We start from the raw sequence: 19,701 nt of genomic DNA, 5'->3' as shown, positions 1-19,701 counted from the left end.
AACCAAGCCTTTCTTGGCTGCTGCTGGGTATGAGGACTGCAGAGCCTCATTTGGGGTTGTCTTCCTTTGTAGTATTGTTCTTTTTTACAATCCAGGGATTGGCTAGGCTGTGCATCTGCTTCTGGGAACGGAGAGAGTCCTACTATAATGAGAACCTCTGAAAGCTAACGGAAAAAGATACAAAGAGAGCTCTGGGTGTGAACCAAGGGTCAAGGAAGGGCCGAGAAGCAAATCTGTGATGACAGGGCTATGTAACATGTTGTACCAAAGGGCTGGGCGATGGCATCCAGGAACCTGACCCACTCAGACAGCAAGCTGCATTTCTTACTGGAGCTGCTTTGAACTCAGTTCACATTTTTTGGAGTTGCTCTTTCTATTATTTGTTGCTAAAAAATTTGGAGAGTGAGCTTCAATTGTGAGCAAATGTGTTTGTCTTCCCCTTTCAGTTTTCTCTTTGGATGTTTTGCCACCAGTCCCAGTAAAAATGGCCTGCATTCATTAATTCATTCACTCACTCATTCAACAACGAGTTGGCTGGTCCTCTGTCAGAACTAGGGGGACAGAAGGGTAGGATGAGCCAGGGGTGGCAGAGTCCTTACCAGCAAGGAGGGCACGTTCACTCAGCTGCTTCTTGTACAAGACGACCTCTTGTCAGTGCGTGGTTTATGGAGTGTTAAGAGTAGAAAAGTTTAAAGGTGAAAGAAACCAGAGTCAGTGATCAAAAGAAATCTGGGATTTGGAGGAAGAGATTTTTATTCCTCCTGGTAGGTTTGGGGTGGAGCTCTGATTCCTCTCCTCCAACTGTTGTAATTCTGGCCTTGAGAGGTAAGGCAGGGAATTCCCTGGTGGCCCAGTGGTTAGGACTCTGTGCTTCCACTGCAGGGGGCACGGGTTTGATCTCTGGTCGGAGAACTAAGATCCCACATGCCGTGTGGCATGGCCAAAAAAGAAAAAAAAAAAAAAGAGGTAAGGCAGAAACACCGGATAGAGTAAAAGCCTTAGTTCCCATCCCAGGCCATACAGGCAGGGGATTCTGGTTTTCATTTTACGTGACAGAATCTAGGAACCAAGGAAAACTAGATAGAATTTGGATGCTGCTTGACTACAGGTTGCCACCTCTGCAGTATCTAAAACCCTGATTTCTTCTTCACTTTTAATACTGCCTGGTGGCTCAGGGCTCTGAAACAATCTCAAAGTGGTTAAAACACCATCACAAAAAGATAACATTTTGTTTTTTGGGATTTGTAGAATAAGCTTTCAGAGGCCAGAAATTGGTTTTATTTGCTCTAAATAGCATTTTGTAAGTTTAATGAAACCACCTTCTATAAACTCTTAGGGGTCTTAATGTACAAGATATTCCAAAATAGCCAAGACATACATACTTCATGTTTAGTAAAACCAAACAGTCTTAAGCTCCACTGTGAAGAAAAAGTTCTCCATTATGAAATTGGAAAGCCGCCTACATATCCTGCCAGGGGACTAGCATCTACCTCTCCATTTGCACCACTGAAGATAATTATACTAAAGCTGGGACTTGACCTCTCCCCACTGACTTCATTTCTTTACACATCCTTGCTCCTTAACTCTTGTGCTGGGTAAATTAGGCAATGATCTCACCATATTCTCAGAGCCACAAGGAACAGAGAGAGGAGCCGGGGAAGCTCAGGGAAGAACACTTGCCTCTGTACTAGGACTACTGCTTCCGAGTTAAACAGGCTTCACTCCTACTTCACAGATGAAACTGATGCTCCCCAAGTTTAGCTACCTTGTTCAAGGTCACCCAGCTAGCATGTGGTGGAGGCCTTTCAGTCAAAATAGAACTTACACTGTTGGAGTGGCTGATTCACCAAACAAGACACAGCTTTGAGTCTTCTGGGATAGGGAAGGATATACTTAACATTGTGGCATCTTCTGTCTTCACATTCAATAGTTCTAACGTTGGGCAGTGCCATCCTTCTAGAGAGCATTTAGGAATCTTTGGCACCCCAATGCAGGGGTGGGTTGTGCTTTTGGCTGTTAGTACCTCAGAGGTCAGGGATGCTAAGACATGTTGCAATGCTGAAGACATTTCTACACAACAAAATATCATCCGTCCCAAGATGCAAATAGTTTCCTGTTGAATAACACTATAGGCTCCTTGCAAGTTCACAAGGTAGAAGTGGTAAAATTAACTCCCTTTGGCATGAAGTCAGAGTAAGAGATGCAGTGACTCCTCAAAAGGGCAGTATAAATGGTAGAGCAGGCTTTCCCGGTAAGTGGTCTGAGGTGACCAAGAGGTTCAAATCTTCATGTTCACTTTAAGAACACTCGTGAAACCGTCCAGGCCATTAAGGGTATGCATATCTGAAAAGCCACCAAGTATCTGAAGGATGTCACTTTACAGAAGCAATGTGTGCCATTCTGTCATTACAATGGTGGAGTTGGTAGGTGTGCCCAGGCCAAACAGTGGGGCTGGATGCAGGGTCAGTGGCCCAAAGAGTGCTGAATTTTTACTGCACATTCTCAAAAATGCAGAGAGTAATGCTGAACTCAAATGCAGATTCTCTGGTCATTGATCACATCCAGGTGAACAAAGCCCCCAAGATGCAGCGCAGGATTTAAAGAGCTCATGGTCGGTTCAACCCATACATGAGCTCTCCCTGCCACATTGAGATGATCCTTACTGAAAAGGAACAGATTGTTCCTAAACCAGAAGAGGAGGTTGCACAGAAGAAAAAGATATCCCAGAAGAAACAAAAATATACGGCCTGGGAATAAATGCTGCAAAAAATAAATGCTAAGAAAAGTTAAAAAAAAAAAAAAGGTGGAGCAGTTATAAAGTTCAGGCTTTGTACAGGGAACAGGCCATGCTGGCTGGACTGATTCTTTTTTTTGGTCTGGCCAGTGTTGCCAACATATTCAGTAAAGCCCTATGAAACCTCTTATAAGGTAACAGACGGACCAGACTCTACCATTTACTAACTAGGTAACCTGGAACAAGTTACTTAACTTCTTTGAACTTCAGCTTTTTTTGTAAAAGAGGGAATAATAATTAACTCGTAAGACTGTGAGGATTAAACAAGATGTCTGAATGTGCCTGGCGGTGTCTAGACAGCGGTAAGTGTCCTGTTAAATGATGGCGGTGACGTTTGTCTCACCGTTAGCACGAAATGACACATTTGGGATATGCTCCTCAGCTAACGGCTTTTGGACAATGATACTCCCAGTAAGGAAGTGTATACCCCGCAAGACATTTGTCTGGCCAAAGGCTTAGATGAAATCTTTTCACCCAGTTGCTACCCCTCTAGATCTCTTGGAACCACCCACCCCCCACAAAAAAAAAGACAAGTTTAATGGAACAAATGGTAAGATTTCAACTTGAAAAACTGAAAACCTTTAACACACTATATTTGAAAGCTGCACGCTAATACACTAACATTCATTATTAAACACACTACAAAGGTAGTAATGAAAATTTCTTTTCATGGCTAACTATGGAGGAAATAGAGCCCATTAATACTTAAACAACAGTGAAGTGCCCAACAGAGAATAGAGCTGATAATCCAGAAGCTTAACAGGTACACAGGATATGCAACTACTTGGTTATAATTGAAATCAGATTAAACAGACTATTTAGCTACATATCACACATTCCTAGTTTGCACGACAGAGCCAGACAAAGTCACTCTCATCCTCCCTGGAACAGCAAAGGAAAAGTGTTTTGAACGTTCAAGGAGAAGCCATCATATAAGCCCTTCTTGAATTCTCTATACACAATCCTTTCTTCTTGCCAATTCCTCTATTTTTGTGTGAATTTTTTTGTGTATTTCCAGAGTTCACTGGTTGTATACCTGGGGTGGAAAGAGCTGAAAGTAACTGCTGCTTGGCCAATGAGTAAGAATTATAGAGTCCAAATACAGTTCACTGGTAGTCTCGCCCACAATGCAACAGCCCTCCATTTTTTAAAAAAATTACTAACAGAATGCTTACTAAGGAGACAGAATTGGAGTACGCCATACTTGAGGTCATTTGCTGTATCTCAAAGTAAAAAAAAAGGGACCTCCGTGGACCAATGCCTAGGATTCAGAAAATACTTAACTATGCAAGATAATTCTTTAAAGGGCAGTTTTTTAGATAGGATTTTACTCTGTGGCAAGTATATAATAAAGAAAAAGTTTATGTTTAGGAATACCCATTAGGGATTTTTTTCCACAGTTACCTCGACATGAAGGGTACATTCTTTAAATAACCAATAGAAAAGAACCTGCAAAATAGAGACATAATGTTTGCTTTCTAAAAATTTCATTGAATCTTGACACAATGGCCTACTTTTTGGGTAACACAAAGGATGCCAAACTTGAAAGCAAAATGGAAGACATCTTCTGACGAGGAAAATGTTCAGTTCTGAGCTTCCCAATGCAGTTAGCATTCCAAGTGAACTCAACAGGAAGAGGTAAAATATTCTCTAATGCAGAACCCTAAGCATAGCTGTGGTCTACCTCTTCACCTTCTGTTCTCGGGGTTCTTGCTCGGTCAGGCACAGTTTAGCCAGTGCATGGTGAGGTGTGTCTCTCTACTCGAGGGCTTCCAGAATATAGTCCAGCCACCTTGCTCTCTGGGTCACATGTAGTCCTGAAGCATGTACCATGTAATGGAAAGCCAAGTTTCAAGAATTAAAAATGGAGTTAGTCACAATCCTGAGTGCTGTGAGGGAAGCAACAGGGCATTCAAACAAAAGACTAATAAAAACAATGTCTACAAAGTTCATGGCAGGGCTTGAAGATGAAAATTAAAATTTCAACCATGAAAGGGGTTCACCAACACCCAGGGACTGGGCTGCCTGCTTGAAGTGGGAGCTGGCGTGGAAATCCAATTCTTTTGAGGATCTATACATGGTAATTAGCAAAATACATGACAGGACAAAACACATCAATTCCTTTCCTTTGAAAATGGCTCTAAAGAGAGAGTGAGGCTAGAATCCTTCTTCCATGGTCCTGCCTATTCAGCCATCCAGAGCTTGAAGGTCCTGTCATATGAGCAAGTGGCTATGAGCTGCCCATTGGAAGAAATGTCTAGGCCCATCACTTTGCCTTCGTGGCCGGCCAGAGTCTTCAGTGGCGACCAGCCTGGGTGGGTCCAGATCTTGGCTGTGTTATCATAGGCACCAGTAAGCAAGAAATTCCCATGGATAGCTACAAAAGAAAAGGGGAGTTGCTTCAGGAATTCAAGTACTCAAAAGAGCATAAGAAAATAAAAGACCCAAAATCTGCCAGAACATACTATTTTGAAAAAGAAGGTATCTACATTCAGAAAAACTCAACACTCTGATCTGTATTCCTACTAGACCTCTACGAAAAAGAAGACAACTACAGGCAGACTTAGGGAAACAAATAACACTATTAAGGTCTTTTGGCTCTTTCCCCAATAGACCTATTCAGAATAATATTAAGGATTCCGTGCTTGGACCTTCCATGGAAAAAAAAAAATGAAGCAAAACATTCATGGAAGTCTTCTTTACTTCCTAGGAACAAGGCGCAGGCTGTGTCATAGCTCTGGCTGAAAGTGTGGTGGAGGGAAGGAGATTATAATTTGCTCCTTCAATAGAGTCCAAATTCTCTCCTGTTCCACTTTCAAGTCTTAACACCTGGACTGCATTCCTCAGAAGTGCAATTTGTCTGTCTTGTAATTAGGCCTACAACAGGAGAAAACTTACGTTCAAACTTGACACCAGTCACTAAGTTCTGGTGGGCAGGAATGGTATAGACACAACGCCGCTGTCGAAGGTCCCACACTTTGCAAGTGTTGTCACCACTGCCAGTTGCAACGTGGTAGCTGTGGATCAGATGTAGTATTGAAGTTAGAAACAAAGAATACTTTCTGACCAATAACCCTCTCCACCCCTCACTCAGTGAGCTTATTTACCCATTGGGGGAGAAATTTATTCCATAGATTTCCTTCAGGTGACCTTCTAGGAACATGATGCAACGTCCTGTACGCAGGTCCCAAACTCGACCAAATGCATCCAGTCCCCTGACAAAATAATTTATGAATGAACATTTTGAATCCAGTTCTCTGTGGAAGCAAGCATACTTAAGAGGTGAGACTACTGAGCTGCCCCCGCTACGTGGAAGAAGCCTTACCCCGTGCCAGCCAAGGAGCCATCTTGATGGAAGGCAATGTCATACACACCCATGCTGTGGCCTTCCTGATGCAGGATTTCCTCTTGAGCCTCCAAATCCCATAAGCGCCATGAACGGTCATAGCTAAAAAAGTCAAACTAACGATTAACCAGCAGATGTTCAGTTCCTACAATGTATAAAGTGCTATAAACAGTTGTAGCTCAAGTTATGTTTCTGAAACTACTCATACAACCATATTAACAAGCTCTTTCCTGGCATAAACAATGTCTCAACAACTAGGCATATCTGTTTTGAGTGCTAACTGGGAAACCATGGTTCCTATAAACCTACTTCAGTAGCTATTTTATTTTATATTTATTTATTTATAAACATTTATTTATTTATTTATTGGCTGCGCTGGGTCTTCATTGTTGCACGTGGGCTTTCTCTTGCTGCGGCGAGCAGGGGCTACTCTTTGTTGCGGTGCATGGGCTTCTCATTGTGGTGGCTTCTCTTGTTGTGGAACACAGGCTTTAGACACGCGGGCTTCAGTAGTTGTGGCACGCAGGCTCAGTAGTTGTGGCTCGCAGGCTCTAGAGCGCAGGCTCAGTAGTTGTGGCGCACGGGCTTAGTTGCTCCGCGGCATGTGGGATCTTCCCGGACCAGGGATTAAACTCGTGTCCCCTGCGTTGGCAGGCGGATTCTTAACCACTGCACCACCAGGGAAGTCCCTTCAGTGGCTGTTTTAAAAACAGAATTCCTTAGAATGGCCCAGCAAAGATTCTGTTGCCTTCTTTCTTCCCTAATTTCACTGTTATGTCCTTCCATTCACTGAGCATTTATTGGGTCCATAACTGAATGTTGGGCATATAAAAATCAATCACAAACAAATAGGTCAATAGAATAGAATAGAGAGTATAGAAATAGGCCCACATATACATGGTCAAATGATTTTCAATGAGGCCATCAAAGCAATTTCAATAGTGAATGTCTCCTCCATAAATGATGGTAGAACTGTAATACATATGGAAATAAAGACAAAACAAACAAACAAAAAACCCTCAGTAAAAAAAACGGGCAAAGCACCTAGACACTGAACAAAAGAGAATATACAAATAGTCAATAAGCATATGACAAACTACTCAACACCAATAGTCATCAGAGTAATAAAAATTGAAACCATGAGATTTCATTACATACTTGCTAAACTGAGCAAAATGATAAGATTGATTAATGACAACTGTTGGCAAGGATGTGAAAAAAACCAGAATTCCAGAATTCTGGGAATGTAAAATGGCACCAACACTATGGAAAACCACTTGGAAGTTTAAAAAAAGTTACAGATACATCTACCCTATAACCTTGCAATTGCATTCCTAGGTATTTATTCAAGACAAAGGAAAGAAAAACACATCCACAAAAAGCATTGTACAAGAGTATTTATAGCAGCTTTATTCTGACGAGCCAAAAGCTGGAAACAGCCGAAGTGTCCATCAATAGGAAAATGAATAAACAAACTGTGGCAGAGTTATACTATTGAATACTTCCCAGCAGTAAAAAGGAATTACTGATATGCAACGACATGAATGAATCTTAAAAATGTTATGCTGAGTAAAAGAAGCCAGACACAAATGAGTTCATAAACTATGAATAGATAGAATTAATTTATGGTGACAGAAATCAGGTCAGTGGTTGCTTTGGAACAGGGGTTGACTGGCAAGGGCATAAGGGAACTTTCTGGGGTGATGCAAATGTTCTCTCTATTGACTAGTTATGGCTATGAGCATACACTAGTCTTGACCTGTACAGTTCTTCCTGTCCTTCTGCTGACCCTACCCAGAACTATACTCTGTGGTAAGTCACTTTCCTGTAGTCAAGGGCTTTGTAGTTAACAGATATTGTTTAATAATCATTAGGACCAGGTGGCCTCTATGCTCTGTTAGTCCTCAAACAATGATGAAGACCTTTGCTGATATATTCCCAGCACCCACTAGTTACCCATTCTTCACTTAGGAATGTACTTCCTGTTTCCAAACACGTACCCCCATACCTTAGGTTAACTATAAAATTGCCTCAATGGTCTCTTGGGGTTGCAGAGTGCAGCTGTGAATGCTTCTGGATTGCTGTCTGCCAGATCCCACCCTGTGAGTAAGTGACCCTATAATAAACGGATCCATTGGATATATGGAGCTGCTGGCCGTGTTTTTCAATCTCAAGATGGCTTCTCAGTTTGGTGGGCACCTTCTGTTCCCTTGGACCTCCAACAACAGGGATGTGGGCCACATGAGTGTACGCATTTGTCAAGACTGACTGAATTACACACTTAAATCCATTCCACTGCATGTAAATTGTATCTCAAAAAATTCTTTAACAGATTCTGGCCTCATTGAATTTATAGAACCAGAAAAGGAGACTGATTTGTAAGCAGAGAAATTACACTGTATAGCAAAAAATAAAAAAATAAAAAAAAATGCACCGCTAGTATTGGCCAAAAAAGAGAAGAAAGAGGGAAAAACTCTAGTTTTCCGGGAGTCAGTGACTCTGAAATTTCAGATTAACTGCAATTTAAAACCAAATACTTAAAAACAAACAAACAAACAAACAAAAAAAACCCCAAATACTTAGCCCTAACTATGTCATATATTCTTTTCTGATTCTGATTTATTGAAGTCCAAGAAAATCTCTGCTCTAAAAATTTACTTGGCAGTTTAGCCATAAAAGGTTAACAAGATGCCACAGGCCTGTATGGATAGAACAATAACAGGATGGCTTACCAGGTGGTACCTAAGAAACGTCCTGATGGATGCCACATTACACGGGCCACACGCACTGTGTGGCCTTCAATATCTGCCACTGGCTCATCACTGAAAAGGAATCAAATATATGTAAGTAAACTATTTTACAGTCATGTAAATACGCATTGAATTTATTAACTGTTGAGCACATATACACCCATTCTGCATGGTGTGACAGGCCAAATTGTAACTAAGCCTGTAATTTGTTAAACTTTTAGGGCTAATGATAATTTAACTTACTTCCCAAGGTTATTATAAAAGCTTTGGGACTATTTCATGTGCCCACGGGGCAAAACTCCACTTCAATAAACACTATTTCAATTCACTATGTTAATAAACTCTTAATGCTATATCATTTGCTTAGAGAAAAATAAAAGATATTTCAGCCTGACAAGCAAAATAAGCTCTCTGCACCAAAGGAGCGCTGAGATTCTAGAAAGAAAACATACTTTGATAGTGATGCAAGGCTATATCAAAAAGTTTTGGTGCAAGTGGATTACAGATAAATTTATCTCAAACTTCAGCTTGTCCAAGGATCCACATGAAAAAAGGAACTCCTAAACAGAGGCTTAGTTTCCTTTTGGTGGCCATTAAATTCTACTACCAGCAACGACAGAAAGAAGGTCTGAACACCAGCAAGAGGAAATAAACATGAACCCTAAAGAGGGCAATTAAAAAGGGAACTTTGTCAATGTGCATACACAGAACTAATTAAAGCCCTAGGGGAACAAATATTGCTATGTATTACCAAAGCCAATTAAAACTTGCTGTGCTCACAGGTAAGATCTTGACTGGCAAAGAGTGGAGATACTAATTAGCTCCTCACAAAATCCTGGAACAAAAGCCTCATGTGCTTTCCCAAAGAAAGAAAACTAAGCAACTGAATTCAGATGTCTTTTAGGCAAACAAAGTGCTTCCAAAAATTTCTTGGAAAACAATAATCACAAACACATTAAAAAAAAAAAAAAACTGTTGTAATTGGAAAATGTAGTCTAGGTAAAGGATGATGCTATTGGGAGGAGACATCACTTCCTTGGCAATACGGCCAGGCAGAGCCTCCTTCCTCTCCCCTGTGGCTGTTTGCTAAGAACCAATGTGCTGTCTAAATATTATTTTTAGTCAAGCTACCAAATAGTGCATTTTTCCAATGTCAATCTATTGCATGGGAGGTATAATGGATCCTTCCAGAATAACTGGAGCCAGGAAACAGTGGCTACTATGTTAGAGGCAAAAATCAAGGTACAAAGTTAACAAAGAAGGAAAAACTGACACAACTCCTCTGGTGAGAAAAGGTCTAAGAAAAAAATCCTCCATTCTATTTTCACACAAGTTACCTTGACTCAGAGTATCTCTGGGGTTAAATGCTAGATTTTTAAGTCTCAAGGGCCAACCAATCAACTATTTACTTTAGCGACTGCAGTGTGGACAGAGGGTAATATTCACCTGTCAAGGCTCCAAAGCTTCACAGAACCATCAGCAGCACAAGAGGCCAGATTGACATCTTTTTGGTCCAAGGAGACAGTGGATTTTGGATGGAATACAATTGCTCCCACGTTTGTGTTATGGCCTGAAGGAGTGTAAGAGATGAAAATTAAAGGGTTCCTGCTCCCTTATAACTTAAGTATAAATACAGACATGACAAATATTATATATACACATATCAGAGGACATGTGGACCTAGAGTGTATTAAAGTAGCTATTCAACTACTAAAAAATTGAACTATTTTAACTTAAAATATAAATTGCATTAAAAAAAGCTAAACACACAAAAAAATGTTTCTTGGTTTAGAGATTGTAAATGCCAGAGCCCTTGGACATGAGAGAAAAGTGGTATGCGTATGAAGTCATTATCATCCAGCCCTGCAGTCAGAGAAAACCAAACCAAGTCAAATCAAATCAAGAATTAATCTGTGTGTACTGGGTCTCAGTGTCAGGCAGAGTTTTAGAGTTGTATTGCTTGACAGAGTTCACGCTGAGAAAAAGACTGAGATTGAGATAAGATTCTAACTCACCTCGAAGAGTATGGAGGAGGTTGCAATCAGGAACAGACCAGAGCTTGCAAAGCCCACTCCTAACAAACACAAAGGAAAGCATCTCAGCCAGGGTTGGTCTGGGAAGGAAAAGGTACCTTGGTAACATTACTAAAGGACAATCTCTCACCACCCCCCACCCCCCCAAAATGTTACAGTGGCAGACAGAAAAAGAAACAGAAAAGGCTTATCATTTGAAGAGTTAAGAGAAGAAAGCTACATCCAGGTCCCATGCAAACAGAGGCCTCTACTGGACTGTAAATGTTATAGCACAAGTTGCTCTTCTCCTTAACTTCTGGATCAATTTCTGAGGGAAGGTAGGACAAATTAAACTATCTAACATTAATATTAATAATGATACTATCTTCTTAAATATAAATAGCATTTTGCTGCTTACCAAGTACTTTAATTTTTTTTTTTTTTTTTTTTTTGGCAGCACTGTGAAGCATGAGGGATCTTACTTCCCCAACCAGGGATCGAACCTGTGCCCCCTGAAGTGGAAGCACGGACTCTTAACCACTGGACCACCAGGGAAGTCCCCAGAGTACAAATTTCCAACAAATTACTTTCATGTCTATCATCAAATGATCCTTATAACAGACCTGTGAGGTACATAAAAGCCAGGAATGATCATTTCTACTTTATTATCTTTTTCTTATTTTATTTTTATTTTATTTTTTGTAATTAATTTTTTAAATTGGAGTATGGTTGATTTACAACGTTGTGTTAGTTTCTGCTGTACAGCAAAGTGAGTCAGTTATACACATACTCATTTCTACTTTATAATGAAGGTAACTGAGGCTTGGAGAGGTGGAGGGATCTGTGTAGGTCCCTGGCTTTCTCCTGAACCACAGTCTCAATTTCTGCCTAGTCAAGTAGTTCTTGTGCGCATAATGCAAGCGAGTTTCCCCCTCACTAGATGACAATGTTCCTCAAGAACAACTAAGTAACTAAATAGAACAAAACAACAAAGTTATCACGTCCTAAGAGTTTTCTGCATATGTGGTGAGTAGAAAACAAAATGAAGATAAAAACAATAATTCAAGTTTACTGAGTCCTTACCACATACTAGGCACTATCAAGGCAAAATGTTTACAAACATTATCTCACCTTACTTTACAGATGACAAAAGTGAAGCTTACAGAGATTAAGTATCTTGCCTAGGTCACATAACCAGAAAAGAAAAGTTATATCAAGGTGTGTATACTAGTCTATAAGCTCACTATCTGATCCAAAATGATGCTAATGCCAAGAATATGACTGACATGTCATGGGTCTCTGGGGTACCTTGTGAACAGTAAGAACTGCTAATTGAAGGCTATATTGTAAACTACAATGGGTAACTACTAGCATCTCTAGTTTGGTGTGATCATGAGAAGCAGAGGCAAATGGTATTGGAATGGGCTTCTAAGACAAATACTGATTTTTTCCCCTGGACCCCATTCAGAAAAAAATGTCACTGTAAAATGGGACTTACCAACAAGCTGTGGCCAGCATTTTGGAATTGGGACTAAAGTGACAGTAGGAGATAGGCCGATCATCCCCAATCTGACTGCAGAAATTATTCAAAGACTTAAAAAAAGACAAACAAGGGATCATTAACAGGCTAACCCAAAACTTTCTTGGCTTTTCCACCATAAAAACAAAAACAAAAACAAAAACCATTCCGGTTTTAACCCTCCCCAAGAACCTTCTACCACCTTTTTGTTGTTGTTGTTAGGAGACACTTATACGAATGAATGGAGTCAAGGCTTATCTGGAACTCCAGCATGCTGTCTTCTACAATCTTAGTTATCACTAGCTTCTATGTCAGCTAAATACAAACAGGAAGGCCAAGGCGAGATCTAGAGTACAGTCTGACATATTAAAAGGGAGCATTAAAGAGTAGAACCATGGGCCTCTGCCTAGTACAAAGCACAGTAGGTTCCCTGCCACCTTAACTGATGGTTCCTCCCAAATAGCAACAGTGTAAGCAGAGAGGAATAAGTATAGCTGCCTTTACTTGCTAGAGGTGGGCCAAAGTAGAGCATCTAATAAATATTTAAGACACTAGACAATTATATATATAAGACGAGAGCATCTTACCCGGAGAGATTTGTGCAGCTCTTGCATCTGGGAGGTTCTCGTTGTCTCAGGAATCTCTTTATGAAGACGGGCCTCCTCCAAGCGTTTCACTGCCCTGTGACACAGAAATAACATTATTAACCCTGAGCAAATGGGTTGGAAACAAAGGTCCATACAAGTCTCTTTACCACTCAATTTCAATTAATCACCACACTCATTATAAAGCAGCTCCTCAGTCCTTGAAAGGAAATAAGAAAAAGTATGTTTCTTCCTCCTTCTCGAGGCTCTCCTTACCTGGGCAGTGAATAATTAGCAATCCACAGTCTAGCAACCTTCAGGCTGTTTGGTCCTTCATGGTACCAGGTTTGCTGATACTGAAAGTTAAATTAAGAGTAGAAATGTCAAGTCTGAAGCATTCCTGCCCCTTTCATAGCTGTCAATTCCCTATTGTTAACTGCCCAGAAAAAAGATGAATTAGTTCAGTAATAGGATGAAATCAGGTATATGTGCTTTCTCTTGTGTTTCTTTCTATGAACTCTTATTGGATAGTTTCTGGTTACTTGTTAAAAGTGACACCAGGAATGCTATGGTTCTTTCCTGAATGGGGAACTCACTTATCTCCATTTATACCTACAAAGGAACCACAAACTATTGCCAACAACTATTCCGGAACAGTAGAGTCTCCAACTCCCCCTGTTCCCTATCCCACAGAAAACAGAAAATGAGAGAACTACCCCCTTGTTTCCTGCATGTTTATACTATGAAGCCAAAGACACATTTTACCTCTTCTTTGGACTTCTTTGATTTCTCATCATCTTTTTTGGTCTTTTTTAAGGCATCAGTACCGACCACTGAAAGGATATTTCTTAACCTGTAACAAAAAAGATCAGAATTTAAACAGAGTTAAGACTGTGAAAAGTATATCTAAGAAGGCAGCAAGCCTGCCCTACTCTCTCACCATTCAAATCCCAAGCAACCTTCTTTAAGGGGCAAGTTGTGATGCCTAAACTTCCAGTGTGATTTCTCTCACTCAATAGTCTTTATTTGAAGATTCCCTAAATTGAACTAAAAGCAATTACCCTGTTAAACTTAGAGTCAACTAGCCCCAACACTGCTACCACTCGGGCTGTGAATACAGACAACCTTCACTCAATGCCACAATGTGCTAGATACTGCTCAGGTGCTAAGTATAAAAAATGACTAAGAAACAGACCTTGATTTCAAGTAGCATAGTGGGAGGTGAGGGAGTGAGGGGTGGACAGGACACACAGAAAGTATCGGGGAACTAGAGTACATTCCAGTAAGTATTATGACAGTGGTAAGTGCATGGTGCTAAGGGAATCATAAAAGGAGTAAACAACCTAGGCTTGGAGGGAATCAGGGAAGGCTTCATGGAGAATATGTTACCAGAACTGAGTCCTCAAGTAATCAAGTCAATGGGTCAAGAATGGGAAAGGACAGTTGAAGCAGAGGGTTCAACAAATGTAAAGGTCTGGAGGCAAGAAAAGCATGTTGAACTTGGAATCACAACAATGCAATATGGCTGGAGCACAGAGTACTGGGAAAGGGTTGGTGAGAGATAAGGCTGCAAATCTAAGCAGGGACCGGGTCACAAAGACCTCCTAATGCCATGGTAAGGAGGGTTTACATTTGAGAAAGACCCCTGGAAAAGTATGGAGAATGGACTGAAGAGGGAAGAACAAAGGCAGGGAAATCAGACAGCATACTATTGTATCCCCTGAGTCTTATGGACTGAATCAACAGTGGCAGTGGGGACTCAAGACATTCATTTAAGGGACACAATAAGACAGACTTTGCTGGTGGAGAAGACAAAGAATAAACAGTAGAAGTAAACCCTCTGAAAGGCTATTAAGAAAGTATGTTACTTTCTTAATAATGGCAGGACTTACTTTACAAGGGGTCAGGTGTTAGGAAAGGCTTTTTTGAGGTGGCATTTATGCTGAAACCAAAAGAATAAAAAAGCTCTAAAAGGCAAGAGAGGGGGACAAAAAGAGAAAAATTCAGTGGAAAGACAGCAAAAGAGCTTGAGTATCCCACGAGGACCATTATGGCTGCTAAGTCTAGTAAACTGGGGAAGAGTGGCACAAGGCAAGGATGAAGAGCATGATTAGGAGCTTTTTACTCTAAGTTTAATAAGAAGACTCTGTAGGGGGCTTCCCTGGTGGCGCGGTGGTTGGGAGTCCTCCTGCTAATGCGGGGGACACGGGTTCGAGCCCGGGAGGATCCCACATGCTGCGGAGCAACTGGGCCTGTGCGCCACAACTACTGAGCCTGCGTACCACGGCTGCTGAGGCCTGTGAGCCTGGAGCCCGTGCTCCGCGGTGGGAGGCCACCGCGATGAGGGGCCCGTGCACCGCGATGAAGAGTGGCCCCCACTCGCCGCAACTAGAGAAAGGCCGCACACAGCAATGATAGACCCAACACAGCCAAAAATAAAATAAATTAAAATAAATTAAAAAATTAAAAAAAAAAAAGAAGACTGTAGGATTTTAAGCAAACAATTAACACAACACATTTGGGGCTATTACAACAGTCTAAATGTGAAAGCAATGGAGGTAGAGAAAAGAGGACACACTGGAGGTACATTTCAGAAGTAGAAGAGACAAGATTTTGCTGATGGGTTACACAGAAGGTGAGCAGGTTTTCAACTGAAAACTCTGTGAAAGGTACTGTTATTTGCAAGGAGAACAGGTAAAGGATGGAAAACAGATGAGTTCAATTTAGACATGTCAAATTTGAGTACCTATAGAATATCTAGGTTACAGAGACCTGGAAGTCACCAGAATATATATACACAGAGTAAACCATGCCATGGGAATGGATTTGATCACTCAGGGTTAGTGTAGGATAAGGGCAAAAATCAGTTTATAAACAGGAAAAAAAGAGGCTTAGAAGAATTAGCTAGAGAAACAGGAGGAAAACCAGGATGATTTGGTCTTCTGAGAGCCAAGGAAACGGAGTGTTTGAAGGAGGGAATAGGTGGCAGTGTACTAGGGCTATTCTTGATAAAGATGAGTTGATGACCTTAATTAAGAGCAATTTCAATGTGGTAGTGGTCGATCAGTTTGCAGTAGGTTGAAGAGTAAATGAGCGGTAAGGGCCTTAAAAAAGTAAATGTAATGAGTGAGGAATAGCTGAGCCCCAAGTCCTAAAGAGGCAGGTAGGCAGGCCAGGTCCGCATAACTGCATAGGACTAGCCTGTCACTAAGAGATTTTGTAACTTCCAAATCACAAGAGGAGCATTATATGAGGACAGTGCCTTTTTGCAATAACACCCAAAAAACACTTATCATTATGACTTATGTTAATGACAAAGAATGCGTTTGTTGTTTAATTTTCAGAGTTCAGTGACAAATGTTTACCCAACTCACAACTCCATACTGAGGAGAGGAAGGGAGGGAATGTGTTAACATCTTCTTCATAGTTTATAAAGAAAAATTAGTAGTGGAGTAAAAACTGGCCTAAGACTTAAATTATGGGCTAAAACATATTAATGCAACTTAATAAGGTAGTCTGTCAACATTATCTGAGACATTCTATTAAAGTTTTAGCTACAAATTCCAACAGAAATTTGGAACTGGAACCCTGTGATTAAAAAAGAAGAGAGTAGATATTTAGAAAGGGCACCTTTCTCTTCTTTCAGCAGGACCCTCTCCAAAAAGTGTGATGGGTTCCCCCAAGGCCCTAAGGCAAGCCTTGACCTCTGAGTCATCTGTGGAAACATTGATTTGCCGGGCTCGCTTCCTCCTCTCAAACTCAGCTAACACTTCGGCCTGTCGCTCACTGATGTGCTCTTCAATTTCAAACACTTCTCCTGTAAAAAGAACCGGCAACATCAGCATAATCACCAGATCTTTCTTTCTAGGGAGAAAGAAATAATTTCCTTTTTTTTTTCTTTTAAATTTTATTTATTTTTGGCTGTGTTGGGTCTTCGTTGCTGCGCACGGGCTTCTCATCGCAGTGGCTTCTCTTGTTGCGGAGAACGGGCTCTAGGCGTGTGGGCTTCAGTAGTTGCATCAGGCAGTCTCAGTAGCTGCGGCACGCGGACTCTAGAGCACAGGCTGAGTAGTTGTGGCGCATGGGCTTAGTTGCTCCGTGGCATGTGGGATCTTCCCAGACCAGGGATCGAACCCGTGTCCCCTGCATTGGCAGGCAGACTCTCAACCACTGCACCACCAGGGAAGCCCAGAAATAATTTCTTACAATTGGAGTCTGTATGTCTCTAGGGAAAGTTAACTGTTTAATCTACTACTAGTGCCTCGGAGCAACTAAGCTCATGCACCACAACTACTGAGCCTGCACTCTAAAGCCCACGAGCCACAACTACTGAACCCGCGCACCTAGAGCCCATGCTCTGCAACAAGAGAAGCCACCACAATGAGAAGTCCGCACACCGCAACGAAGAGTAGCTCCCACTCCCCGCAACTAGAGAAAGTCCGCGCACAGCAACGAAGACCCAAGCAGCCAAAATATAAATAATTAATTAATTAAAAATAAATAAAGTATGCCAAACACAGAAAAGTAAACGAGGTTTTAAAAGGTAGGAAAATAGTTGAAGCCATCTTCTTTCATTTGGCAAACTTACATAAACACATAGCTTGCATGAGACAGTAAGAGTATAGAGCTTCTTTAACAAATAAGTTATATAGGCTTTCTATCCATGATAAAATAGAAACATTATTTTAACAATTGCCAAAGCTACTCTCTGAAATAGTCTCAGTATAGGGACACTAATTGGAAATAATTACCATGAAAATGATATTCTTTGACTGTAAGGTTTTTTGGATAATCTATCAGCTAGTTTTAAAACTCACACCAAATACAAGCATTTCGATGAAAAATGAAAAATATAGTAGTGATGCAGTTATGTTTAAAATAACACAAAAGGTTTAAAAAGTCACTAAAGTGCATGTGTATAGAAAAGAAAACGTATGGGAGGATCCATGAGAAACTTGACAGAAGTCCTATCTGCAGAGAACTCTTCTTATACCCTTCTGTACTCTCTAAATTTCTCATGACAAACATGAATAATTTTATTTCAAAAATATAGTGGACCACTAGTTACTGACATGAAAAAATATCCTCAACAGTATACAGAATGATGAATGCAGGTTACAAAACAATTTGCTTATCATGGTTTCATTTATGGAAAAAAACTTGTATTTTGATTTCTTTCAAAATAAAAATGGCTACTACTTTTATAATTTAAAAGAGGTATTTCATTTTGGGTGAAAAATAATTGGAAAGCTAAAAAAGGGAGAATATTATGAACCATAGTAGCTCCAAACCCATGCCAGAACTATGCTAGATCTCCAGAAGACAAATGGAATCAATGTGAATCCAAATACACAATGAATAAATTCCTAGTAAAATTACTAACAATTCATAGAAGAAAAACTGTATAAAAGGTTTTAAGAAAAAGGTTCTCCAGATGATACTAAGTGGAGTGGGCAGAGAGTATGGCCTTAAGATAGATGCACGTTTAATATTTGAAATTTTTTGACACTAAACTAGTGATATCTAAGTTTAGGAAGGTAATCATTACAGATAATTTGAGCACCAAAGGTAAAGACGGACTCACAGTTTACATCTTACCAGAGGTTATGTTAATGTTCCCTGCTTCAATTCCTGCTTTAAGTCCTTCTTTTCCCAAAATCCCAGATTCTCCTTTGGCCAGGCGCTCCCTCTCCTTTTCTTCCAAACTTCCATAATAGATGTGTGGTTTCTTCACAACAGGAGCGACTAAGTCATCAGATGCCTTAGTTTTGGTTGCCTGCTAAATCAAAGACCTGGATTAACCTAAAGCTTAATCTTAGCAATTTACTAGACCTCCCAGAAGGATGAAGCTTATCCAGAGCTTCAATCCTATTTCTTCTCCAAAGAAAAGACAAATTGGACACCAGTTAAGATGTGTCTTCCCTGATTTGGACGTGGTTGGGGGGTGATTCCAGTCTCTCGGTCACTTAAGTTTCGCAGACAGGAAGAGATAGATAAAACTAGTTAATTTCTCTTGGTGATTTTTCTATCAAAGGCGTGCTTTGGAACATGTTTACTTCATTCAGTTGCAAGTGCAATCTCTTCCTGGGTTTTACGAAACTTCCAGGGTTACTGCTCATCACAGGCGATATCAAGGATAACTGAAATAACCAAGGCGATGGTTAGGGGGACAAGTTAGAAAGTTACTGTCTATACATTTCAAACGTTTTCAGACATGGAGCAGTAGATAGGAAGTTAGGAGGCCTCATTACAATTAAGAGGTCTGACATTGTCATAAATCTTGGCCAAGACACTACTCCCTTTCAGAACTCCGTTTCTGAACCAGACGGAAAAGGTATTTACATTTCGGGGTTGCAGCGAGAGCTGAAACTGAGCTAAAATAGGAAAGCACTCAGGGATCAGGAAAACGCTGCTCCGCTCTCTAAGACCAGACCGAGTCTGGCAGCCTTCCTCCTCAGCCCTCCACCACCGTAGCCCGTTCCCTAACGGCCCTGTTCCGCAGGGACCCCCATCCCTCCGCGCTCCCTGCCAGAGTGAGCTGAGACCTGTACCGCGGAGGAGGCTCGTGAGGAAGCCATGCTGGGCTCCGGTGCCGCGAAGCCCCACCGAAAGCCGTTCTCTACGTTTCAGACCATCCACCGCGCGCCCAGCAAAACGGAATTACGACACCTACCGGAAGTGGGCCGCGGGCGGAGG

At 41.0% G+C, this 19,701-nt stretch overlaps 1 protein-coding gene across 4 annotated transcripts; it reads right to left on the bottom strand.

Annotated features, from left to right (window-relative positions):
• Positions 1-29: 29 nt before the first annotated feature.
• PRPF4 (pre-mRNA processing factor 4) lies at positions 30-19,666 on the bottom strand. Of its 4 annotated transcripts, none has more exons than XR_005020287.1 (15): positions 19,551-19,666; positions 18,604-18,781; positions 16,636-16,822; positions 13,771-13,858; positions 13,282-13,361; positions 13,009-13,102; positions 12,401-12,495; positions 10,906-10,964; positions 10,337-10,460; positions 8,873-8,962; positions 6,120-6,242; positions 5,902-6,009; positions 5,693-5,811; positions 600-5,171; positions 30-164 (listed from the first exon to the last, which is right to left on the bottom strand). XR_005020287.1 is itself a non-coding variant. In XM_036855146.1 (14 exons), exons 1-14 carry the CDS (start codon positions 19,581-19,583, stop codon positions 4,978-4,980), a joined length of 1,566 nt encoding a protein of 521 aa, XP_036711041.1. In that variant the 5' UTR covers positions 19,584-19,666; the 3' UTR covers positions 4,265-4,977. The 4 variants fall into 4 exon arrangements, 1 of the variants encoding a protein (XP_036711041.1); XR_005020288.1 differs by having other exon boundaries at positions 18,604-18,784; positions 19,557-19,666; XR_005020289.1 differs by having other exon boundaries at positions 19,557-19,613.
• Positions 19,667-19,701: the final 35 nt, after the last annotated feature.

This window comes from Balaenoptera musculus, chromosome 6 (genome assembly GCF_009873245.2).
Source record: "Balaenoptera musculus isolate JJ_BM4_2016_0621 chromosome 6, mBalMus1.pri.v3, whole genome shotgun sequence".
In the NCBI taxonomy this organism is placed as follows: Eukaryota; Metazoa; Chordata; class Mammalia; order Artiodactyla; family Balaenopteridae; genus Balaenoptera; species Balaenoptera musculus.
The sequence above is the reverse complement of the archived record's forward strand: the minus strand, read 5'-3'. Positions and strand labels throughout refer to the sequence as shown.

Excerpts from the sequence above, each read along its gene's own strand:
- PRPF4 (XM_036855146.1), bottom strand. The coding sequence starts at position 19,583 with ATGGCTTCCTCACGAGCCTCCTCCGCG. Across the intron at positions 6,243-8,872 it reads CGTTTCTTAGGTACCACCTG|CTATGACCGTTCATGGCGCT; the intron begins GTAAGCCATCCT and ends TGACTTTTTTAG. Across the intron at positions 5,172-5,692 it reads GACTGGTGTCAAGTTTGAAC|CTATCCATGGGAATTTCTTG; the intron begins GTAAGTTTTCTC and ends TTTCTTTTGTAG.